Source organism: Prionailurus viverrinus, chromosome B3, assembly GCF_022837055.1.
Source record: "Prionailurus viverrinus isolate Anna chromosome B3, UM_Priviv_1.0, whole genome shotgun sequence".
Taxonomy (NCBI): Eukaryota; Metazoa; Chordata; class Mammalia; order Carnivora; family Felidae; genus Prionailurus; species Prionailurus viverrinus.
In genome coordinates this window covers 12994951-13017910 of record NC_062566.1, presented here as the reverse complement: position 1 = coordinate 13017910, position 22960 = coordinate 12994951, and the positions used below count along the sequence as shown (strand labels likewise).

The 22960-nt window shown below is 47.8% G+C and overlaps 2 protein-coding genes across 12 annotated transcripts in view; one reads left to right on the top strand and one right to left on the bottom strand.

Moving 5' to 3' along the window:
* The window catches only part of TTC23 (tetratricopeptide repeat domain 23), a 104982-nt gene extending 94428 nt beyond the window's left edge, over positions 1–10554 (top strand). For 6 of the 10 annotated variants that reach the window (XM_047862300.1, XM_047862305.1, XM_047862304.1 and 3 more), the window contains exons 10-12: positions 1864–1986; positions 9091–9173; positions 10020–10554. In XM_047862300.1, coding sequence (XP_047718256.1) covers positions 1864–1986; positions 9091–9173; positions 10020–10119 — 306 coding nt within the window. In that variant the 3' untranslated portion in view covers positions 10120–10554. Of the gene's footprint in view, positions 1–1863; positions 1987–4022; positions 8448–8915; positions 8995–9090; positions 9174–10019 lie in introns of those variants that run through there. The other 4 variants (XR_007152905.1, XR_007152906.1, XM_047862306.1 and 1 more) reach the window with 4 other exon arrangements.
* Positions 10555–12626: 2072 nt separating this feature from the next.
* The window catches only part of SYNM (synemin), a 28275-nt gene continuing 17941 nt past the window's right edge, over positions 12627–22960 (bottom strand). Inside the window, exons 3-5 of one of the 2 annotated variants that reach the window (XM_047864213.1) lie at positions 22886–22956; positions 16794–19246; positions 12627–15881 (exon numbers count right to left, since the gene is read on the bottom strand). In XM_047864213.1, coding sequence (XP_047720169.1) covers positions 15543–15881; positions 16794–19246; positions 22886–22956 — 2863 coding nt within the window. In that variant the 3' untranslated portion in view covers positions 12627–15542. Of the gene's footprint in view, positions 19247–22885; positions 22957–22960 lie in introns of both variants that reach the window. The other variant, XM_047864211.1, reaches the window with a different exon arrangement.

The following is a 22960-nucleotide window of genomic DNA, read 5'->3' as shown; positions in this document are numbered from 1 at the left end:
GTTGGCTCCAGATGGAAATTTCCACAGCACAACCTCTGCTATGTTTTTGTGACATAGAGACCTGGTTTGATTCTAGGATGGACATCACTGCCAACATTTCCATCCAGGTGAAAGGTGGCAAAAAAGAATTCCTAAAGACTGTTTCCTGGGGCGCCTGGGTGGCTCAGTCAGTTAAGCGTCTGTCTTCAGCTCATGTCATGATCTCACGGTTCATGGGTTCAAGCCCCGCATGGGGCTCTGCGCTGACAATGCAGAGCCTGCCTGGGATTCTCTCTCTCTCCCTCCCCCACCTCTGAACATACATACATTTGGTCAGTAGCCTCTCTGGATTAATCCTGGGCCCAGTGACAGGGTGAAGCTGGGTTTGGGCCCTTCCTTCATCCAGCCTTCGTATTAAGGGTTCAGTCCACTACTTGAGTGCTTTATAATGGCAGACATTAAACATCTCCATAAAAGAATAACATAATTTTATGTGACCTCTCTCCAAGAAATCCAAAGCCCACTGTAATGAATCAGTTGAAGAAGGGCAAAGGAAAATGGTTTTCACTCATAGATTGTAGATGAGAAAGCCACCCCTGGAAGGATCTCATGTGGCCATGGGTCGAGACCCTAGAACAGCCATTCCTGCGACCGGCCAAGCACACAGAGCCTCCTGGTTGACAGCTGTATTTTATACATAATTCACGCACTGCCATTCTATCAGCGGACCACTTGGTTTTACTTTCCCTTTAGCCTGTGTGGTGTTTTCCTCGTTGTCCTGGATACCAGGAGATCCAGATCGAGCTTGGAGTCCCCACAGAGCCCCATGTTAGCCCACACTGTTTTCATGTGTAGTCCCATTTGTCCTTGATCCTGATTTTCCTAATCATCACTGACTAACCCATTGTTGGGCTGCCACAGCCCACCTCAGATCCTTTTAGAAAGAGAGTAAGGTCATGACGACATTAATTTCATATTAAAAAAAAAAAAATCCTGTTCTTGAGTTGAGAAGCAGGCTTAAAGGCGTTGCAAGCACTCCTCACTTAAAGCTGTTTGTAAATCGGTTGATAAGAGTATCACAATAGGAGCTGATGGTTAGAGGGATCAAGGTCATCCCTTTTTGACCTTCCGTGGAGAAAATGTGGAGCCTCCTTTGTGCCTGCCCTAGGCTAGGTGGGAATGAGAATTCCAGCTCTGCTGGCCATAGGCTGCCCAGAAGAGTCCCTATCCTCGGGGTCAGGCCCCCCAACCACAGCAGCCCACACAAAGCACCCCTCTGCCTTTGCTATCCCTTAGAAAACACAGATGGGCAACGTGCCCAGACTGCCCCCGACACAAGGCTACATTGGAAAGTTCCTCAACCATCGGAGCTCTCGCTGCTGCTTGTTGAGTCCTCAGTGCCTTAGATGCTCCTAAATTGGCATCGGAGTCTGGAGGGCGCAGAACCGTGGTCTGAGCAGACTGTCCTGGCCTGACACTGGCGTTTTTCCAGAGCCTCACTAGAGGCGGGACAACCATGAGTTTATGGGTGGAGGGCTGGCAAAGGAGGGGAAGGCCAAACCTACCACATAAATGCAGCGTGACCATGAACAGGTGGAAAGAGCGATGGTCAGGAATGGTTGGCGAGACTGCACTGGCTCAGGAAGGACCCGACGAGGTGGCACGGAAAGGGCCATGAAAAGGCAGCTCAAAAGGCTTAGCTTTTCAAAGGGTCTGGATCTCTTGCTCTGTCCAACTCTGAAATAGGCGAGTCCAGCTTTTATACAAAGAGCTGGCTGTCCGCTTTAGAGAAGGAAGCCGTGACCCATACGTGGGTGCGCAGCAGGATTCCCCACACCAGCACGTCCTGCTGATGTGTTTGTTCTCTAAATATTTGTGTTGCAGTTGTCCTGGAGAAAGGTGGTGGTAGCTTGCTCCAAGACAGTGGCCAGGGGCTGGAGCAAGGTCGTGGGGGAGTCGAGGGATGCCGATAAGGATGTAGAGCCCACGGCACGTGGCAACTCAGTGGTGAGGAGTGAGGGAGACGAGGATGACACCCACACTTTCAAGGCTGGCCCTCTGCAGACACTTGGGGAGAGCTTTGCAAACGGGGTCTCTCTCCAGAGTCCCCGGGCCCCCTTTCTTCCTCATCTCATACGTCCCTCGTCCTGGGGCCCCTGGTCCCACCTTATCGGTCCCTTTGTCCTGGGAGGCGTCCCTCCCACCCATGCAGCAATCCTGGGGATTCAGTATTAGTGGTCCTCCAGGTAAGGGAGTTGCAGGGGTGCAAGTGTGCGAGCGTGCACGTGAGAGGGAGGGAGAGAGAGCAAGAGTGAGAGAGAAGGGGAATCATAGTGTGCTCCCTCAAACACCTCCCAGTCCTCCTGCCTGGGACCCCAGCACCAGCACCCCCTTCCCTGGGCCTGTGCCCACATGGCCGACTCCCCATCCTGCCGTTCTCAACTCATATGTCACCTCACAGGGGCCTTCACTGACCAAGTGCCCTCTCCCACCACTGACCACCCCCCACTTTTCTTCCTCCGTCGCCCCATCTTCTTTTCTCTTCCACAGCTCTTATCATCAGTTGTTATCACACGTTCATTTACAAAAATCTCTCAATGTCTGGCTCCCCCACTACACTGGAGGCCCCTGAGGGCAAGGCCCAGGCCTGGCCACTCTGCTCTGTCCCTGAGGTGGACACAGGTCAGCATATTGCCAATGCTCTGCAAACAGCTGCTGCAGGAGTGAGTAGATATGGAGGACTCGGGCCTAGTGAGGACAAGGCTGGTGCCCGAGTGGCTTGGGGAACGCCCACCCACACGTGCCCCTGTTTCCGTAGGAAAATGCTCCCTGATGAACTGTGTTTCAATTTGTCCTTTCAGTTCCGCCAAGGTCATCATTTAAGTAAATCACTTCTGCCTGCCTTGTAAAGATGCGTCCGTGAAGGCGCATTTGTGTTTTTTCTAAACGTTGAAGGCATCTTTCCTGACATCTTTTTTTTCTTGGCGCCAGCCTTGAGAATTGACGTGTAAACAGAGCCACAGTTCATGAGCGTCAGGGTAGCTTCTCTGCCACGGACATGCTGTCGCATCAGATAATGTGTAAAAGAAGAGTGGTAGTTTTAGGTTGTGAGAATTAGAGTCATTGTTAAAAATCGTACCTTTCTGTGGCTTTGTTTTTCATTCCCCATAAAGACAAAATACTTGGACTAGCACAACGAGCTTGGCATGACCCTTACCAGGCATGAAAGTCTGTCTTTGTCAGTTTTCCATCATCGAGCCCTGTGGCCTTGCCACTGAGGTGGCTCTTTGCCACATGGCCTCTGTGAATAAGTAGGATTTATCCCGTCAGCACATCCATTGTCTAAAATTCCCTGATAGGAATTATGGTCCAATTCCAGGACTGAAGGCTGGGGGGCTGGGGGTTGATGGGTGAAGGGAGGGCTAAGGCACCCCAATCCAGTTCTTCAGAGGTACTGGCCATGCAAATAAATGGCCTTGAGTAATGACTGCAGGTTTTCAGAGATTCCTGCCCAAACCGGAAAATATGCTTCTTTTTGGGGATATAGCTGTCATGGTTTTCTTTCTTTCTTTCTTTCTTTCTTTCTTTCTTTCTTTCTTTAATGTTTTATTTACTTATTTTTTGAGAGAGAGGGGGGGAGAGAGACAGAATCCCAAGCTACTAGCACAGAGCCTGACACGAGGCTCAAACTCACAAACTGTGAGATCATGACCTGAGCTAAAATCCAGAGTCGGAAACTTAGCTGACCGAGCCACCCAGGTACCCCTGTCGTGGTTTTCTAAAGCCAGAGTACACGGAGTCAGCGAACCTCTACCCCGCAGCTGTCCCCGGGCCACCCCTGCAGCCACACTGGGAAGGGTGTGAGTTCTTGGGCACATGGGTAGGCCAGAGCTAGGAAGACACCAACTGGTGGCTCCTGTCCCAGCTGCCTTGCCTCCCGGGCCCCTCAGAAACCTAGCTTGCAAAACTCAGTCATGTCAAAAATAAGTTTTCAGTTTCACATCAGGTGCTTACAGTCGTGTCGTAACTTGCCCTGGCATTAGGAATGACTGCTAAGGGAAGCAGTGCACAGCGAGCAGCACTCTTGCGGCTACCGAACCTGCCTGGATTTTGAGGGCGAGGCTTCGTGACACGGCACCCCCCACGAAGCATCCTTACCAGAGGTGTCAGTTGCTGACAGATCCCTGGAGCCCTGTGGTCCAACCGTGTCTTCAGGCTCCGTATAAGAACTTCCTCAGTTGAACTGTTTGTCCTCTTGTTTGATCATTCATCTAGCAAATATCGCCCCTACTCACGTGCCAGGGAATGTTCCAGAACCTGGGGCACAAAGGCGAGCAACACAAATGTGGCCCCTCTGGGGACAGCTTGCAGGCCAGTGTGGAAGCGGGTGCTACCTCTTGTCTTTCTGCAGGGGGTGGAAAGCTTCTTGTTTGGTATTTAAGGAATAATAGAAACACAAATGACTTCTCCCAACCCCTGCAGATAAAATCAAAGAGCGTAACAACAATATAACAGTTCCCCAAAATTCATCTGGATCCTGGAAATTCCAGGGTTTTTGTCCACTTAGAGAAAAATGAGAAGCACCCTGTACAGGCTGATTTCAAATAGGAGTGCACTGGCCTTGGAAGAAGAATCTGGAGAGCACAAAATACCTTTTATTTATACTGTAGAATATTCCACCACCGGGATTTGGGATTCTTCACTTAGTTCAGAGGGTTGTTTAAAATGCTGGGCTCCCAGTAGGTTCAAATAACATTTATTGACTTTGTCTCTGACAGTGTCCATATTTTTAACAAAAGAATCGAAATAACCTATTTCACACAAAAATGCTTAAGCAAATTTAGCTAAGAGCAGTAGAGCACTGAAAAATTCAATTTATGTTTCTTAGGTAAATGCACAGCTATGTAAAACATTTCCTAGTAAGGTCAGTAAGGGGGTTATTTCACTATTTAAAATTTTCTGAATCAGGCTCCTGGCTCTGAGCTGTCAGCACAGAGCTGACGCCAGGCTCGAACCCACAAACTGTGAGATCATGACCTGAGCTGAAGTCGAACGCTTAACTGACTGAGGCACCCGGGCGCCCCTCACTATTTTAAAAATGTAGCTCTTGAAAACTATTCCAGCTAGTAGGTGAACCATTCTTTCCTGATGTGGTGCCTGGTATGGTGTCCCTGGGCACTGTCATCTAAAGGAGATTAGGTAGGGGCTGAGGACCCATTTCCCTCTCCTAGTTGGCATCCCTTTACATCTCTTCTCGCTTCAGCTAGAACTGGGGGCAAATCTCCTTAAGGAGGATAAGTAGCCTTAAAAAAAAAAAAACAAAATCTATTAATGCCAGGAAGAGAAGAATCTTGACTGCCAGGGTCTAGGGAGTAGGGGCGGGGATGGGCTGACCTCTCTCTGGGCCTGATTATTGATTATGACCTTCTCTCCTACCTCCAGCCTCCCTACACACATTTTCCCCAGGGACAATGACCAGCACACAAGGTCTGGAATGGAGGTGGTTAGTAGAACCAGTGAGAATTGGTATAAGCACCGTCAATTGCCCTGTCCTTGTACCTAGAAATCTGAAAAAGTTAGCTAATAGTATGTTTTTCCCTAGAGAATGAGGGGCCAGAGAGAAGCTTCAGTAACCCAAAGGGTAGGATGGATATCCCTCCTGAGTTCTGGATTTCGGAGGCCCTCTGTTAAGGCAGGGTAAACCGAGACCTCAGACCATCTCAAATAATGATTATAATGTCAGTGAAATGCTAATGTCTCAGTGAATGAACTAACACCGAGACATCAGCTCATCTCAAAATGAGCTGCAAGGGAGGTACTCGTAGATGTGTAAACAGAGAAGGCAGATGAGTTTAAAATGAGACCTGATCTTTCACACGGAGTTAAGGTATTTCTGGCCATGTAGGGGAAAATGAAGTCTGTCCTGGCAAGAACGTTAGCCCTGGACAGTGGCCTCTCACTGCCAAGCATGAATGAGGGGAAAGCCTGCTTGCTTCCTGTTTTCTGTCCCTGCCTGAGCACCTCCCTTGCTGGACCCTGCCTGGAGACGCCCCCAGGCTTCCAGCAGCTGGGAGCCACGTGGGAGAGGAGGGCGGGAAGAGTTTACATCAAGTGTCCTGGGTGTTGGAAACCTGTCCCCAAAAGCAACACAGAACTTTCTCAGAGTTCCTTAAGTTTCCCAAGTTCACAGCAGTTTATCCGTGGATTAAAGTAGAGCTGGCCCAAACCCATGGAAAGAGCAGCAGGCCAGGCCAGGGCCCCCAGTGCGGATTCCAAAAGCCTGTGGCTTATTTGGGTGGAGGGGGTGGGATTTTGGAGCATTTGGATTATATGCTGAATGGAATGACAGAACAAGTTTGCTACTTCCTTGGTGTTACATAATTCAACAAAGAGTGAAGGTCTGTTTCAAAACAAAAACAAAAAACAACAAAAAAACCCCAAAACCCCATCCTATCTTCGTCTAATAATACCTCTTTCCTCCAGAAGACAACCACATTCTCAGATTCCAGAACCACATTTTCAATTCCTCAGATTGAGCCAAACATTCAGTCGGTTTTGATATTTTCCACATCTTTTAAAGACAAAGCATGTTGGCTGCTTGCATTTTAATTTTCCTGAAGACCTAAAAATGGTTGGCAGATCAGAATGAATAAACAGTCTTCAGTACAAAGTCCCCAAAGCCTCAGACTTTTTTTGACTCAAGCTGTTACCGTGTAGAAAAACCAATTCAATATTGTAAAAATGTAAAGTATTTCAGATATGCAGAAAAGCATGAAGAATGTAACCAACACCTTTGAGTTCACTGTTCAATATAAGCAATAAAACATGTATGGGTCTATACAGTGAAGTCCCCACTACTAGCCTTCCCCACCCCACCTCCGGATAACTGCTATCCTGAATTTGGTATCATTCCCACGTTGTCGTAATTATTTTACTATGTCTTTACTATTTTACTATTTACTAAATTAATTTACTAAAATTATTTTGCAATCTTGTTATACATGCTTCTTAAGCTTCATATAAATTATATGTAATATGTATTTTAATAATATGTAATATATAATAATATATATAATGCATTCAACTGCAATTTGTTTTTTCCTCTCTATAATCATGAGATTCATCTATGTGGCTATATGCACATCAAAAATTTGTGTATCGTACATGTACCTATCCATTACTAAATATTGCCAGATTGTTCTAAAAGTGGTACCAATTTCAACATCCACTATCAATATGTAAAAGAGTACTTTTTGCTTAACACCTGTGATAAAGCTTGGTATTATCATTATCAGACTATAATTTTTGCAATTTAAGAGCAAAGGAACAACGCCCTTGAAGTTTTAGTTTGCATTTCTGATTACTAGTGAACTTAGGTGTGTTTATCAGCCTCTTAGTTTTCAACCTCTTTGAATAATATCTTTTGATTATTTTCTATTGGTAGTCTGTTCTTTATGTGTCCTTAGTCCTAATCCCCTCTCGGTATTGTGCAAATATTTTCCCTTATTGTACTTTATACTTTCCCTCCTTGTACTTTATTTAAGGTGAATTTTGGTGCATAGATGTTTTGAATTTTAATACAGTTAAATCATATCAGTCTTTTACTTTCGATTTGCCTGGATCTTGTCTAAGAAATACTTCCCTATTGCAAGCTGATAAAGGTAAACCTCTGCTATTTTCATCTAAAAGTTTCAAGTTTTCGTTTCACATTTAGTTCCTCCGTCTGTCTAGGATTGATTTTTGTGTTTGGTATGGGATAGGGACCCATTTTCTCCCATTTGGAAAGCCCACGACCCCAGTTCCATTTACCGACTAGTTCAGCTCTTTCCCCTAGACCCTTCAGGGCCACTTCTGTCATCTATCAAGCAGTGGACTCTCTGCCATGTTCTACTGACCTCTTTCTTTATCCCTGGATGAAAACCCCACTGTCCTAATTACTACAGTTTTATAAAAGGTACTGATATACAGTAAAGCAAGTGCCTCCACCTCATTCTATTTTAAGAATCATTTTGGCCATTTGGGGGCACAACTTGCATCTTTATTCTTTCCTTGAGTTTACCCTGGTCTGGTACAAGTAACCAAATGGTCGCTCAGTAAGCAGAAAGGAGAAATCAAGCCAAAGCTAGCCCTGGATAATACATAAGCTCAATATTGAAGTCCTAAGTAAATTAATTCCTAAGAAATTACTGTGTAGTAATGAATATAGAAAGCCCATATAAGATAGAGCATGTTTTTACCAAAAAACAAAATAAAACAAAAAGCAAACAAAAAAATTTAAAACCTTCCTGAGCAAGGCTCATTTAAAAACCGAAACTAGAGACCATCCCTGGTCAATACCAATGTTCTTGCCTTTATTTTCTAAAAATGCTACTTTTTAAGAAATTTTTAAACCTGCCTACCCAAAAGGGGAGAGTCAGGGATTTTTTTTTTAATTTTTTAAATGTTTACTGATATTTAAGAGAGAGAGAGAGAGTGTGAGCAGGGTGGGGGGGAGGTAGGGGCAGAGAGAGACAGAGACAGAATCCAAAACAGGCTCCAGGCTCTGAGCTGTCAGCACAGAGCCTGACACATGGCTCAAACTCTAGAGCCATGAGATCATGACCTGAGCCGAAGTAGGACGCTTGATAGACTGAGCCACCTAGGTGCCTGCCCCTTAATGTTTATTTATTTTGAGAGAGAAAGAGAGGAGTTGGGGGAGAGGAGCAGAGAGAGGAAGAGTGAGAATCCCAGGCAGCCTCCAAGCGGTCAGCAAAGAGCCCGATGCGGGGCTCGAGCTCATGAACCGGGAGATCATGATCTGAGCTGGGATCAAGAGTTGGATGCTCCACCGACTGAGCCACCCAGGCGCCCCTATGCTCATAGTTTGCATATAGCTCATCATAGGGAGTTGTGTAAAATAGTGTTAAAACTTTGCATTTGTTTCCTGGATCCCTCAGAGCATCCAAATTGAAGGCCAGTCTGTCCCTGAGAAACCCTGAGAGCACCAGTTCTGTCAAGCATGGGCCTGTGGATGAAGTATGCTTTATTTCATTCAAGGGAGACTTCATTTTCCTGCGAAATGCTCTCAGTGACATTTTTATAACCTCATGATTACTACTTGGTGTTCTGCAGTGTCTTCAGATTCAGACCCTCTTATATGGAGCACAGGACAAAAGGACTCTGGCCACCCAGCAGACAGTGGACGTCCTGTCCAAGTGAGTTGGCTTCCCCTTGCACTGTTTCCTTTGCCATTCAGATCTCAGAGGAAGCTGGTTCTGTAAGGTTCTGTGGAACTTTCCATGGAAAGTTTTACTAACTGACTTCCCATAACTCATAAACTATGCAACACCAGTGATTCCTTTGAAAGCCCAGCTGTCAAATATCCCCCTTGCCCAGATACTAAGAAAAGATTGGCTCTTGAATAATGGCAGAAACACACTGGGACTCTCCCTCCTGCAGACCAGGGCCTGCGGGTCACCTCCCCTGCTGGCAGGCGAGGGCACAGTGCCCTGGCGTGGCCTGCTGGAGGCCTGCCTTTGGCTTCCCTTTGCTTTCAGCGTGCCTGTCAGGACGGCGGCCTGAGAGCCCTCTGACTTCACCTTGAAGGCTGGCCCCAGGTCTTTCCACTCCCTGCTGTGGAGAAGCCGCCCTTCACAGAGCCAGTGTGGCCCAGAGCCTGTGGGCTGACCGCCAAGGAAAAGCACCGAAGGCGAGGAGACAGCCGGCAGGGGGCGCTCTCTCAGAGCCGCCGGCCCGAGCCGGAGGCAACGTTGAACCCTGAGCCGGCCAAGGCCTCCAGCCCAAACTTTGTGCTTGTGGTCTGCTCGCTGAGCCAGCTAAGGGTTGACCCTCTCAGCTCAGGGAGAAAATGGTCGCAAGGAATTAGAACATGGGAGAAAAAAACCTTGGGATTTAGGTTGCTGTGGCAGGATTCTCTTCTCCTTGGCCTTCCCTCCCCAGACTCCTTCGCCAGCTGTTAGCTCAGCAGCCGCTGGACTTCTCTTCAGAGCAACAGTGGTCTGGGGGGCAGCACACTCACCCCACTTTCTGCTTGTTTGCAGGGCCCCCGATGTGGCCGCGAAGACCCGGCAGGCCCCGAAAGCCAAACCGGCCTTCTGCACCGGCGTGCCGGGGAAGGTGCAGCCCAGCGCAGCGGACTGAGAGCCCCACCCCTCCCCCAAAGAAAGCTTGGGTCGGGCCCGGGTGCTGACATTTGGGGTGCAGTATAAACCTCTCCGACTAGAAGATGGGATTCGACAGATTTTTCCGGGCTGTTTGCTCTAGCATGCAACAGAGATGTCGCGTTTTGACAGCGGATGCCCTCCAGGGTGATCTGGTGCTTCTGTAAAGCAGATTTCTTTTTCACCGTCCAAGTGGTTTCTCTTGCAACAAAACTTTCCACCCAGCAGCACGACTGTGGCTGAAAGGCTTCTCTTCAAAAGTTTCAAACTTCCTGTGTATGGAAGTGGACCCAACATCTGGCCGTACCTATGTATGCCCCTCGCACAGATCTGGAGTCTGAGAGCAAATGCTGGCCAAAGCCCTTTCTTTCTTGTAGGAAGATAATAGGGATGCAGAATAAAATGCTAAGAAGAATCTCGAAGGTGCTGGGTTGGTATGTTTTTCAAATGCAGGCTGCCTCAGAGTTCCTGGAGCCTAGAGAGGGACGCGAGGAAGCTTCTTACTCCTACAGCCACTGAACATGGCTGAGCACCCTGCGTGCACCAGGCCAGTGCTACAAACTGGGGACCTGACAGTAAACAGGACACACTGTCCCCATCCTCTCAGACCTTGCCAGCCAACATGGAGGCTAATTACTAAACATAAAGTGGCAGAACGAGTTGGTAACAGAGGGAAAGAGCCCAGTACAGCAGGGCAGGGAGTAATGGGAGTAAACGGGCTGGAGGTCAGGGGAGGCGGGTGTAAGGGAATGAAGACAGAGGAGTAGGGGTGAGGCCAGCGGGGAAGGGCTGCAGGAGAGGGCGGCTGACTCCTGGGGCCTCTACTCCAGGCAGGAGAAACATGGCTGCCCTCTGGAGGTTCTTTTTGGAGTCGGCACAGCCCTTGGCCCCCTGCTCTCCCAGCTATCTCCCCGGGTTCAGCATGTGAGGTAGGGAGGGTGGAGTGGACGAGCACTCACGTCCACAGTGGTCTTCAGTCTCCCGCAGGGGAGGCCATTGCCCCTCGAGAAGGGAAGAGCAGAGTGGGAAGTTTTGAGCACCTTTCTCCATGGTGTCCACAGGAGACTGGGTGCTGGAAGGAGGTAGAGTGCACAGTGGGCGGGATGGGCTGTGGGCAGCATTGTTCCTTCTCCTTCCCACCCTCATCCCACGGACCGAGGCCCAGCAAGGCTGTAGGCTGGTGCTAAGATGCCAGCAGGACGCAGCACGGGCCCCTTCTCTAGTGCCCAGTAGAAAACTCAAGGCTGCTCTGGTTCCATTTGTGCAGGGTGGAGAGAGAGAGGCAAGGTCCCTTGTCCCCCTTGGAAGCTATGGCAGCTGACCACACAGGCCACCCCCACTCGTACCCACTCATCCCAGGTGGGATGAAGGCCATGTGCAAGCTGGAGGCATGAGACACAGTCACTACTCACCAGGTATCCCATCTAGTCGGAAGACACAGGTTCCGACATGGATAGAAAAAGTATTTTAAATATTTACCACGTTGGAGTCTGCCAGGGACTGAATGTGTGTGTACCTCCAAAATTCACGAAGCCCTAATCCCCAGTGTGAATGTAGTAGGAGGTGGGGCCTCTGGGAGACGAGAGCCCCGTGAATGGGATTAGTGCCCTGATTAGAAGAGACACGAGACAGAAGATCGCTCTCTCCACCACGTTAGGTCGCAGCAAGAAGACCGTCTGCAAACCAGGCGCAACCGGGCGTCGAATCTACCAGCATCTTGATCCTTCACTTCTAGCCTCCAGAACTGGGAGAGAGAAATGTCCGTGGTTAAAGCCTCCCAGGCTGCAGTACGCTGTCATAGCAGCCTGAGCAGACAGCCCATGCTAGGCTTTGGGGGGAAAAAGTGAATTCTGAGGTTACTTCTTCCTCTCTTTCTTGGAGGATAATATCTTGCAATCACAGAAACTAAAATATATTTTAAAAAATTTAGACCCCACCCCAAGGAAAGAATGAATATAGGAATGTCCCACCCAAATGTCTCCCATCTATTAAATGTGTGAACTTCAACACGAGAGGAAGACTATAGATATTCATGGGGAGGGGGTGGTAAAAAGTTAGACAGGTAAGGGTACCTAATAACTATTCCTTTGTCTCATTCTACTGCAAGTTTTTCAAGCACCTAAGAAACAGCCAGGATTAACTAACCACTCCGATTTGCACTCAAAGTAACCATTTTGGTGTGCCAAGGACGGTCCTGGTTTTAGCACTGAAACCGTGTCCCAGGGGACCCCTCCATCCCAGGCAAAACAGGATGGCTGGTCACCCTACTGACACTAGCCTTCCAGGCTGTGATGACCACATTCTTACCACAAACTGTCCAGTCTATATTTGAATATGAGCCAGCTGGTTTTTGCTCTGTCTGCTACGCTTTGTAGTTTTGTGTTAACAGTATCAAGTTCTGATTTGGGTAAAGAGCCAGAACTTTCCATACATATTCTCCCCAGTGATTCCGTGCCACCATTAAAAAAAAAAAATCATGCATGTAAAACACATAGATGCTTTAATTAGAGCTTAAATAGAAACCACAAAAACACCTACTGGAAAACATTCATTCTCTTTAGGAACAATGTGGAGGTTTTTGGTTTTTTTTTCTTAGATTTTTATTTTTATACATTCTTGTGACATTTCCCTTTGTAGGGAACAGGAGCTTAGAAAGATGAGCTTTGTAAGTGATTCCATTCTAAATATACATTTGAAACAAATGATATCAAAACATCCAGTGGGAAGGTGAAAAACATTCCATTAATACTGTTTTGTCTATACAACAGCAAAAATTGGTTCTGTCCCAACCCACAAAGTTGATTTCTATGGTCTCCAGAGCGACTGGTTTTAAAGGACACAGAACTTTCAGGCGACCTTCACAGTGTGGAGGGCATGCCTGCTCCTGGGTGATCCAGAGACTGAGTAACCAAAGACAGCTCAGGAGTCCATATTGGTAAGTACTCTTGGCAGGATGCTTCTTGAAGACATGTGTTCTAACATGGAAATATAAATTAAGACCTAAGATATTTTCCAAAGAGAGGTGGGTCATGATATTAATAATCTGTCCCCGTTAGCACTCATTTACAAGATCACAAGGCAGGAGAGGGACATTAAAGTAAGCCCACTCAGACTCACATAACAGACTCCCCATCCTCAGTCTGTGTCGCCATCAAAACAGTAGGCTGTCACCTTGACCAATAAATCACTTCTACAAATACCATTACCAATTACAGCTAACATAAAATCGCCCATCTTTGACTATATGAGAAACAAGAAGGCTTTGTTTGCCAAGCCATCACCTCTGTACCAGTCTGTGACAATTACTAGTTCATTTGGAAGATAACAAAGGTTTAAACTTGCAGTTCAACTTTTTCTATACCCCGATTCACAGTGTTTGTAAAATGGATCATCCTGAAAGCTTGGCTGCATTTCTCCTCCACTTATTAAGAAAATGCACTCTCCCTAAACTACCTGCTGTAGCCATTTCTAGGAGCTGAGGGCCACTGTGACATCCTCCCCTCCCCCCACCGAGGGAAGACCCTCATGCCATAACCACCACTCCCAACATCATAACCCACTAGAGGATGGCATTACCTCCAATCACTATTCCTCAGTGTCCTACTGGCAGCTCTAGGATTCTTTGTTACCGGAAGTACAGTTTAAACAATGTTATGTGCAAGCAACTAGTTTGGATTAAAATAATACTGTGCTGCTGGAGAGGTAATTTCTGTGTGCCACTACCTTTAAAGACGAAGCCTTAAAAGCAATACCCTTATGTAAAATAAAACAAACCCAGTAAAGCACACTCTTTCTAGTACCTTCAACTTCACGGTGTGTACCTGCACGTCAGCATCCCGTGGCCCGCGAGGGTAGGGCCTTTGCCTTCCTCCAGGGCCCCTCCTGGGTGCTGGGCAGCAGGAGAGGCACCCAGTCCCTCCCACAAAACATCTTATCCTATGTAACATTAGTATTCTCTTCCCTGGGCAAAACACCCCAGCTGTAATGATTTCTGTTGAAAATACAAAAACAGGGGCGCCTGGGTGGCTTGGTCGGTTAAGCGTCCAACTTCGGCTCAGGTCATGATCTCACGGTCCGTGAGTTCAAGCCCCGCGTCGGGCTCTGTGTTGACCGCTCAGAGCCTGGAGCCTGTTTCAGATTCTGTGTCTCCCTCTCTCTCTGCCCCTCCCCTGTTCATGCTGTCTCTGTCTCAAAAATAAATAAACGTTAAAAAAAAGAAAATGCAAAAACGTCCTCGAGGTTGGTTGTCATTTTGCATCACCCAGACTTCGGTCCCTTTAGCGGTGCGTTGCAAGGCCTTCTCTGGGAGGCACAGTCCACCCTGTGCTTCCAATGTCACGGCACAGGATCATCTGGCAAGCCAGGCTCTAGCTTGAGCATCATCAGCATTCTCTTTACTGTCTTCGGGGTCTGCCTCCCGCCAGTAAAATTAAATGTGTAGACAGGGCTAAGGGTTAAGGTGTGGAGAAGCTTAACACTCTGGCGGGAGCTGGCTACTCCAGAACTTAGGTTGTAACAAACAAGAATACTTAGACTGTATGCTACTTAACAACCCAGTGCTGTGAGAAAGGAAATACAATAACCCATTCCCAACAGTCACTTTCCCTACACACAAGCCCAGGGTGGGCTTCTAAGAACTTACACGAACATAGCAAGCGTGTGGACTTGGAATATCAAATGGGCTGAAGCTGGCCTCTCCATAAACAAAAATACTGTATATTTTTTGGAGTTCTGCACATAGAAAGCAATTCATTCAAGTCTCAAAGTGAACTTAACTTTTTCCTAAATTTAGAACCGTTTAGGTTTTTTTTTTTTTCACTTTTATCTTTTATGGAAGCAATCTGCTTCTTTCCTAGGATTTCTTTTTGAGAAGACTTGGAAAAGTGACAAATGTATGCATTTTTCCTTTTAAATGTTAGTTGATTATTTCATATTAGCACATGCAAATAAAATTTACCCTTAAATATATTACTTTAATCTTGTTATCATATAGGCATCTTACTATACTGTTACCGTTTAGGCATTTTCCCTATAGAGAGTTGATTATAACTTCAAACAGATGTGAGGCATTTCCGTGACCAGGAGCAAAATTGGTCGAAACTGTCTCAAGCAGTGGAGAGAAAACTCCAGAAAAAGGAACTTTTAAGACTAAAAAGATAAAAAATATTTGTGTCAAAGTTCCAACTCAAAAGTAAAATTCAAATGCCTTCGAAGGCATGAATTAATTTGACACCTTTACAGATGATAAAGTAAAGTGACATCGCCCGGAGCGCTCTTTGGAGAAAGTAAGAAAAGTGGGGAGGTCTTCATAAAGACTGAGCCTCCCTCCTTCAAAGAAGTAAAGGCCTCTGTGTGTTACTGTGTTACCGGCTAAGACACCACTGAAAACAAAATACTTGCTTATCAAAACCAGTGGCCCTCATTGTCCTCCTCCTGATTGTCTAGATAGAGGAGGGCAACTTTCTTTTCATCCGAAATCACCGACCTTTGGTCTACCATCCTCTGTAGCTGCACCGTCCTGTCAAACTCAGCCTGCGCCTTGCCCTGTTCCCCGGGGACCTGGTGTCCGTCCCCAGAAGAGCCCTGAAAGCTCACGCTGGCCACCCAGGCATTCCCACTGCCCCCGTCTCTCCAGGCACCACGGTCAGGGGCACCACGAGCCGCCGCTTCCGTCCCTGCGGGGAAGAAGACCCTGGTGTCTTGCGTCCAGCGGGGGCTCGCCTCCACGTGACTTATGTCCATCTGAAAGGTAAACGGAGAGTCTTTGGGGCCCCGTGCCACGTGCCTGAGCACCCCGCTGCCGTCTGCCAACTCGCCTAGCTCAGGGGAGCCCGCTGAACCGGCAGGTGCAAGCGATTTGGAAACGGGCTCGTGGAAGACAACCCGTTCAGAGGCTGTGGTCTCTGCGGGACCCAGACAAATGTGCCTAAAGGCTCTGCTCATGCCCGGTGTCTCCTCTGCCCCTCGTGCATCTCCCACACTGGCCTCCTGAGGCCACTGGGAACTGGCACTTTGGAAGGTGCTCTTTCCGGTCATCAGGATCCTCCCACCCACAGCGGAACTACGCGCAGCCTGGCTCACATCTGCCGAGCCCTCTCCATGAGCACTGCTTTCTGAGTGGCTGAATTTCCGGGGCAGGGGAACTATGTGCTCAGTGGTCTGATGCTGCTGAGCCCGGACCGTGACCTGCCTGACGGATGTGCCGTCCCCTGACCACTCTTCAGTGCTCACGGAAGCTTCCCTGATACTCAACACCCTTCTGTCTGAAAGGGGGGCTCTGAACTGGATCTGCTCCCCGAACCCCTCTCTGGGGCCCACCTGAAGGTCCTTTACAGAAGTCTGGGTACCCACTGACTCTTCTGTTTGAAAATAATCGCCAACCGTCCCCGACCCAGAAATGGGGCCCTGAAAAGCAATTTCCCTCTTAGCATGAAATTGTTCGGAGCCAAACACACTGCGCCTCCCCGCTGTGTCCATATCTGTGGACAGGCCAGGCGCTTCTGTGCCCCCTGCCTCCCGAAAGGCAGGGACAGACCTTTGGAAGAAGACTTCCTGGGACACTTGACTTTGATCAGGACTCAGGGTGAAGTGCCTCACAGACCAGGTGGCTCCTGGCGAGCTCAGGGCCGGACTTAGGTCCCCTTCCCCACTTACCTCCACCACTTGTGCAGTGGGTCCTTCTGGTGAGACTTGCTCAGTCCTCCAAATCCCAGTGGGGTCTACTTTAACACACCTGACAGACCGGCTTACGTCCTCTACCACGTGTGACTGGGCAAAGCCCCTCGGGCTGGTGACTTCTACCGTGGCTGACACCGGACCCGGGGAAGCGACCTGCTCTGTGCCCTGAGAGGCCCGGCTGGCATCGCCCTCCTCACCGCCGGGGCGGTACAGTTCCTGGGTGGCCCAGCGCTTGAAGCGAAAGCCGGCAGCCGGGGGCTCCTCTGCGGTCTCCCCGTCTGGGCTTCCAGGCGCCCGGCTGTGCCGCCTGGCCAAACTGTCTCGTACCACTGACTCCACGGTTTTCTCGATTTCACTGGCTTCGTCTTTGCTCAGCTCCTCCAGGTCTAACTGATCGGCATCCACGGTTCTCGAGAGGTTGACTTCGGCAACCAAGGTCACGGACCTGCCCCCGGAGGTGTGGACTTTCTTTACGTCGACTGAAACGTTCTCGGGCCCGCCCTGACCCTCTCTGGTGAGAGCAGACAGCTCTTCCTTCATGCGCTCCGGAAGGCTCTCTTCCAGCTGCCCGATAACCTCCACCAGCTGGTGTCTGGGCTCCTTGAAGGATCCCTTAATGGATGTGTGGAACTCAGGTGGTATCTTAATCTCCTTCTCGATGACTGTGGGCTCAGCATGAAATTCACCACTTGTAGCTTGTTCCTTCCAGTGAGTATAACCCACCTCCTCCTCCACAGAAGGTTCTGAGATGTCCAACGGCTTCACCACCTTCTCCCCCAGCCCATCATCCGTCTTTATTCTTCTCCGAGTCCCTGGCACGATTTCATCTTGCCAAGAGTACCTGATGGTGGACTCTTCTTCAATGTGGATCTGCCCATACACCGAGCCCTCGTCTCTGTCCTGCCCCGCAGGGTGCTCATCTGGGGTCGACACAAAATAACTCTGCTCTCCCTCTGAGTCACCCGCCTCCATTACTTCTTCAACGTGAGTTACATTCTCTTGGGGCCGCTTGGTCTTTTTATGCTGATTGCCTGAGAACATGACGTCTGTTTCTCCATAACCTTCTTCCTCCTCAGCCAGCCCCTTGGAGCCCGGAGACACATCATCAACCTCCTCCACTTCGAAGGGGGTAGAAAACTCATCGGCCTTCTCACCAGCAACATAGCTCACGGGCTCCTCAATGATCTCCACGTTGACCACCCTTGCCCTCCCCTCTCTTCCTTTCAGACCAAGGTTGATTATGTCTCCTATCATCCGCTCAGCCGATTTTCCTTTCAGGTCCACCTCCTTAACATCCTTGCTCAGAAGATAGTCCAGGCCAGCCTCGTCTGAAATATCCACCTCTTCGGTCAGTTTCGACTCCACGACTATCTCAGTCTTTGTTTTCCTGTCGCCAGGAAGCTCCTTCCTGTCCATGTAAGTGACCTTCGTGTCTGGAAAAGAATTAGCAGATGTCTCTGTATCAGGAGACTGGGTAAACTGCTTCAGGATACTGGAGACGATGTTTTCGGCTATGGTTTCGGTCGTGGAGTCGCCCTTCGGGGAGCTGGTGGTGTCGCCGCCGTCCAGCCTGAACCTGGCCTCCCTCTTTTCCATGCCTCTGCCTGCACCGTCACGAGCATCCCCCTGGAGGGGAGTCTGCAAACCTTTCGGGGCCACCCCTGGTGTGCTATCCTGGGAGACTTCTAGACTGATCGGTACCTCTCTTTCTCGAACACTCTTCTCCTTCGCCGACTCCTTCCCTCTCTCCTTTTCCCTCATTTGCTGGCTTTCTCTTTTTCTTGCTTCTTTATCTAACTTTGTCAGCTCTTCCCACCTTAGATTCCTCTCCTCTGAAGCCTTCTCTTTGGAATCAAACACCTTCTCTTCCCACTTTGTTTGGATGGCACCTGGCCTGTTTCTCTCCTGCTCTCTCGTGACGTTAGCCCCCGTCTTCTTTTCCACAAGGACGGTTCTCTCACTTGACCACGTGCTTTTGGAAGCACCTGCCGACACATTGTCCCGATAGGGCTTTTGGGCAAGGGCGGGCTCTTTGGCTACATTAGCAGAGGCGGCCTTTGTACCCGCGGTTCTCGGTCTTTCGGGGAATGTTTTCGCTGGAGCCTCAGTATCCCTTAAAAGACCGGGCACTGGAGAGAAAGTTCTGACGCTGGCTTGGCTGTTGGCAGGTTTTTCCTGAGAGTCGGCAGTTTTGCCATCAGTTTTCTCCCACCGGGTAGTGGTTAGGGAAGAATATCCCGAGCCTAGGAAGCCACTGCCCGCAGCACCTGGGACGGCGGGCCGAGCTCCGGGCTTTGCCGACAGGTGAGAGCGCTGCGCCAGGCTGTGGCTGAAGCTGGCCAGAGGTGCTTTCCGCCTGGGAAACAGATTTCGTTCATTTTCCCTCTGCAGCACCGTGCTGGCATACTGATAGGATGTTTTTCTGAACTCTGCAGAAAACGACAGTCATCATTACCTCTCTCATCTTAAAGGCATCACTACAGGTCAAATCCCATCCCATCATCATAAATACAAACTATTATGGCAGAAAGGGCATTTACAAATGAGCTATTTTCCACCCCCAAATCATTGATTTTGGTAGTTTAAAAAAAAAACCCGTTACAATAAAATGTAGCGCTATGCATGCCACAGCACAACACTTTGCTCTCGTTGCGGATCTTCAAGTATCATCCACCTTCACAAACATCAGCAAACGTGAGCTCGCGCAGCTCGGCATGTGCATTCGAGAGGCTGGGTGCTAGTCTCTGTGGCTTAAATTTCACAGTACCATGATAGTTTGGAAACATGCATTGCTGCTTTGTTGACAGCCTGAGTTTATTTTACTTATTTCCGTGGAGAAGAGAGCTTCATTATTACAAAGTACGAGATCACTCCACGCTAACTGGCACTCTCTCTCCCCCATTTAATATGCTCTGATTTGTCACTGGTTTCCATGTTGGGCCAACAAGTATTGACAAGGTTAACTTTTTCTTTTTTTTTTTTTTAATTTTTTTTTTCAACGTTTATTTATTTTTGGGACAGAGAGAGACAGAGCATGAACGGGGGAGGGGCAGAGAGAGAGGGAGACACAGAATCGGAAACAGGCTCCAGGCTCTGAGCCATCAGCCCAGAGCCTGACGCGGGGCTCGAACTCACGGACCGCGAGATCGTGACCTGGCTAAAGTCGGACGCTTAACCAACTGCGCCACCCAGGCACCCCCGAGGTTAACTTTTTCTAAAGCTCCCTGACTTCTTCTATTTTTATACTTCTATTTTTTTTCTTTACAAACTGTCCATTTGAAAGGGAGCCAGAGCAGGAAGCTGACCAGTCACCAACACTACGGTCTGTTTTAATGTCCTGATCCTGGGCTTCTTGCTTTGCTCTGGATGGTCCACAGAGGGTGCTTACGCTCGGGGATGTCCAAACTCCAGGTGGGTACCTGCTCTCAGGCATAGCAGCTGGTGGGTTAGAATGTGGTCAAGAGCACCGTCCACCCTGAGAGCGCCCCCTTGTGCCCACCACACCCCATCAGGCTGAGGCTAGCAAAGCCCACTCTCCACCCTTGATCTCCCTGTCACATCAGCCAAAGCCAGGGGCCTCTTTAGGACAGAGCTCAGGGTACAAGAGAAAGACCAGGCCAGGACATTTTCTCCAAGATTCCTCCTTTCAGGTCAATATACTGATCTTAAACAGGGAAGCCCCAGAAGATGAATCCCTGGGAAACTACAAGAACCATCTGGTCTTTAATTAAGGTTCACCAAGAAATATGGAAGATGACAGACTGGTTTTAGGCTGTCAACCGAGTGTGGGCAAGTGGCCAGAATTATTCTATACAATATTACAAAAGAAACATAAGTGTATTCATAAGTATTGATAAATTCACTATCTAAGAACACATCCGTACATTTATTCAGTGAACAGTTAACTGCATGTATATCACACAGGACACACAACTATCTGGAAACTCAAAGCCTATTAAAAGAGTTCACAATTGGTCCTCTTTATTCTAATGCTACTTTCTTTTAGCCTAATCCATAACTGCTAAAATAGATTTAGTTTACAAATACTGTCTCTGTATCCTTTAACAAGCCAGATGAAACAATCAGTGAATGAAACAAGTTAACAGAGGCCCCAGTAACCCTCCTGCTGAGTTCTCCCTAGGCTCCAAGAACTCAGCTAGTCAAAGATTAGCAAGCCCTGGCCCTCAACTGGTGGTTCTCCTCAAAGTGTGGCCCCAGCCCTTTTCTCCTCTCTCCCTTCTAAGTGATGTGATGGACTTTCAGACTTAAATAGCCTCACGTAAAAAATCTAAGTGACTGAAGTAAACCTTGAAATCTGGTGAATAACATCTTTGCTTTTTTTCAACCTTACTCTCAAAATCAGTAAGTAAACTTACTGGATATTGTCTAAGACCCAATTCCTACCAGTCACAGACACCTGAAACCAAAATTATTGTTCTGAATCAGTGACCTTTCAAATCTGTGAATTGCCTGTTTTTGAAAAATAAAGATGGAAACTATTGTTTTTTTTTTTTAATATGCCATCTATCCAGACTGGCAGTTAACTAAATATTCTCCTGACAGATGTACCAAATATATGCATTCCCAATTTGCCATGATTTTGAATATGGTAATACTCATGCAGACCGAAACTCTGCTGAATAAGGTATATACTAAACATACTGTAAGTAATTTAATCTGCCTTGCTTAGCCAGAAAGCCCTTTAAGATTCTATACGGCTTTTAAGCTTTTTTTTTCCTTTTTAAAGTTATCCTGCAGGTTTCTTAGGGTCTTTCTAGTGAACACTAACCTGTTCATTGGTTCCGTAGCTACAGGAAATATGACCTTTATTCTGTAGCTTTTGGCCTCAATCAAGACAGACCTTAGGGCACCCAGTGACACCTGCTACCCATGTCAATCTGAGCTGCAAACGGTATAACCGTTCCCACCTCTGCCCCCATGGGCCAGCGAGTTCCAGAGAGCAGACTACTTGCCGTACAAAGTAATACCTCCTGATACTTGTGTTAAAACTGTAAGATCTACCCTATGACCCAGCAATAGCACTGCTAGGAATTTCCCCAAGGGATACAGGAGTGCTGATGCATAGGGGCACTTGTACCCCAATGTTTATAGCAGCACTCTCAACAATAGCCAAATTATGGAAAGAGCCTAAATGTCCATCAACTGATGAATGGATAAAGAAATTGTGGTTTATATACACAATGGAGTACTACGTGGCAATGAGAAAGAATGAAATATGGCCCTTTGTAGCAGCATGGATGGAACTGGAGAGTGTTATGCTAAGTGAAATAAGCCATACAGAGAAAGACAGATACCATATGTTTTCACTCATATGTGGATCCTAAGAAACTTAACAGAAGACCGGGAGGAGGGGAAGGGGGGAAAAAAAGTTACAGAGATGGAAGGAAGCAAACCATAAGAGACTCTTAAATACTGAGAACAAACTGAGGGTTGATGGGGGGGGGGAGGGGGAGGGGGAGGGGTGGTGACGCATTTTGAGGAGAGCACCTGTTGGGATGAGCACTGGGTGTTGTATGGAAACCAATTTGACGATAAATTTCATATTGAAAAAAAATCAAAAAATAAAAGGGAAAAAAAATAAATAAAAAATAAAAAATATATATATATCCAGAAGTGGTGGGGGGAAAAAAAACAACCTGTAAGTCTTTGGTCCGTAAAGGGTGTTCCTTCTGAAGGGTATGGCAAACAAGTCCATGTCCACTGTCTCCTCGCCCTTCACCCTTCCCGCCTCTCCATCAGCACCCCCTTCCTCCCCACTCACCACACTGGGTAGGAAACGCCCCCAAAGTATTGGCTACATGAATAAATGAGCTTACTAAACACTGTCCCATGCATTCACACTTACATTGCTATTTAAACCACAGCCTATCAAATAAAATCTGGCTGGTACTTAAGAGAGGCATGAATGACACTTATCTGAAAAAAAAAAAATCATACCTAATCCCAAATTCTTCCTGACAAATGATGCCTTACTATTTAACCATGGAATCAACCTGTTCATATAGAAAACACCCTACAATTAAATATTTAGCTTTTCTTGTATTTACCTTGTGGCACGTTTTCGATGCGCTCAGTCAAGATCAGTATCTCTGGATTACTTTCTCCTTCTAGTAAGGCTCTGT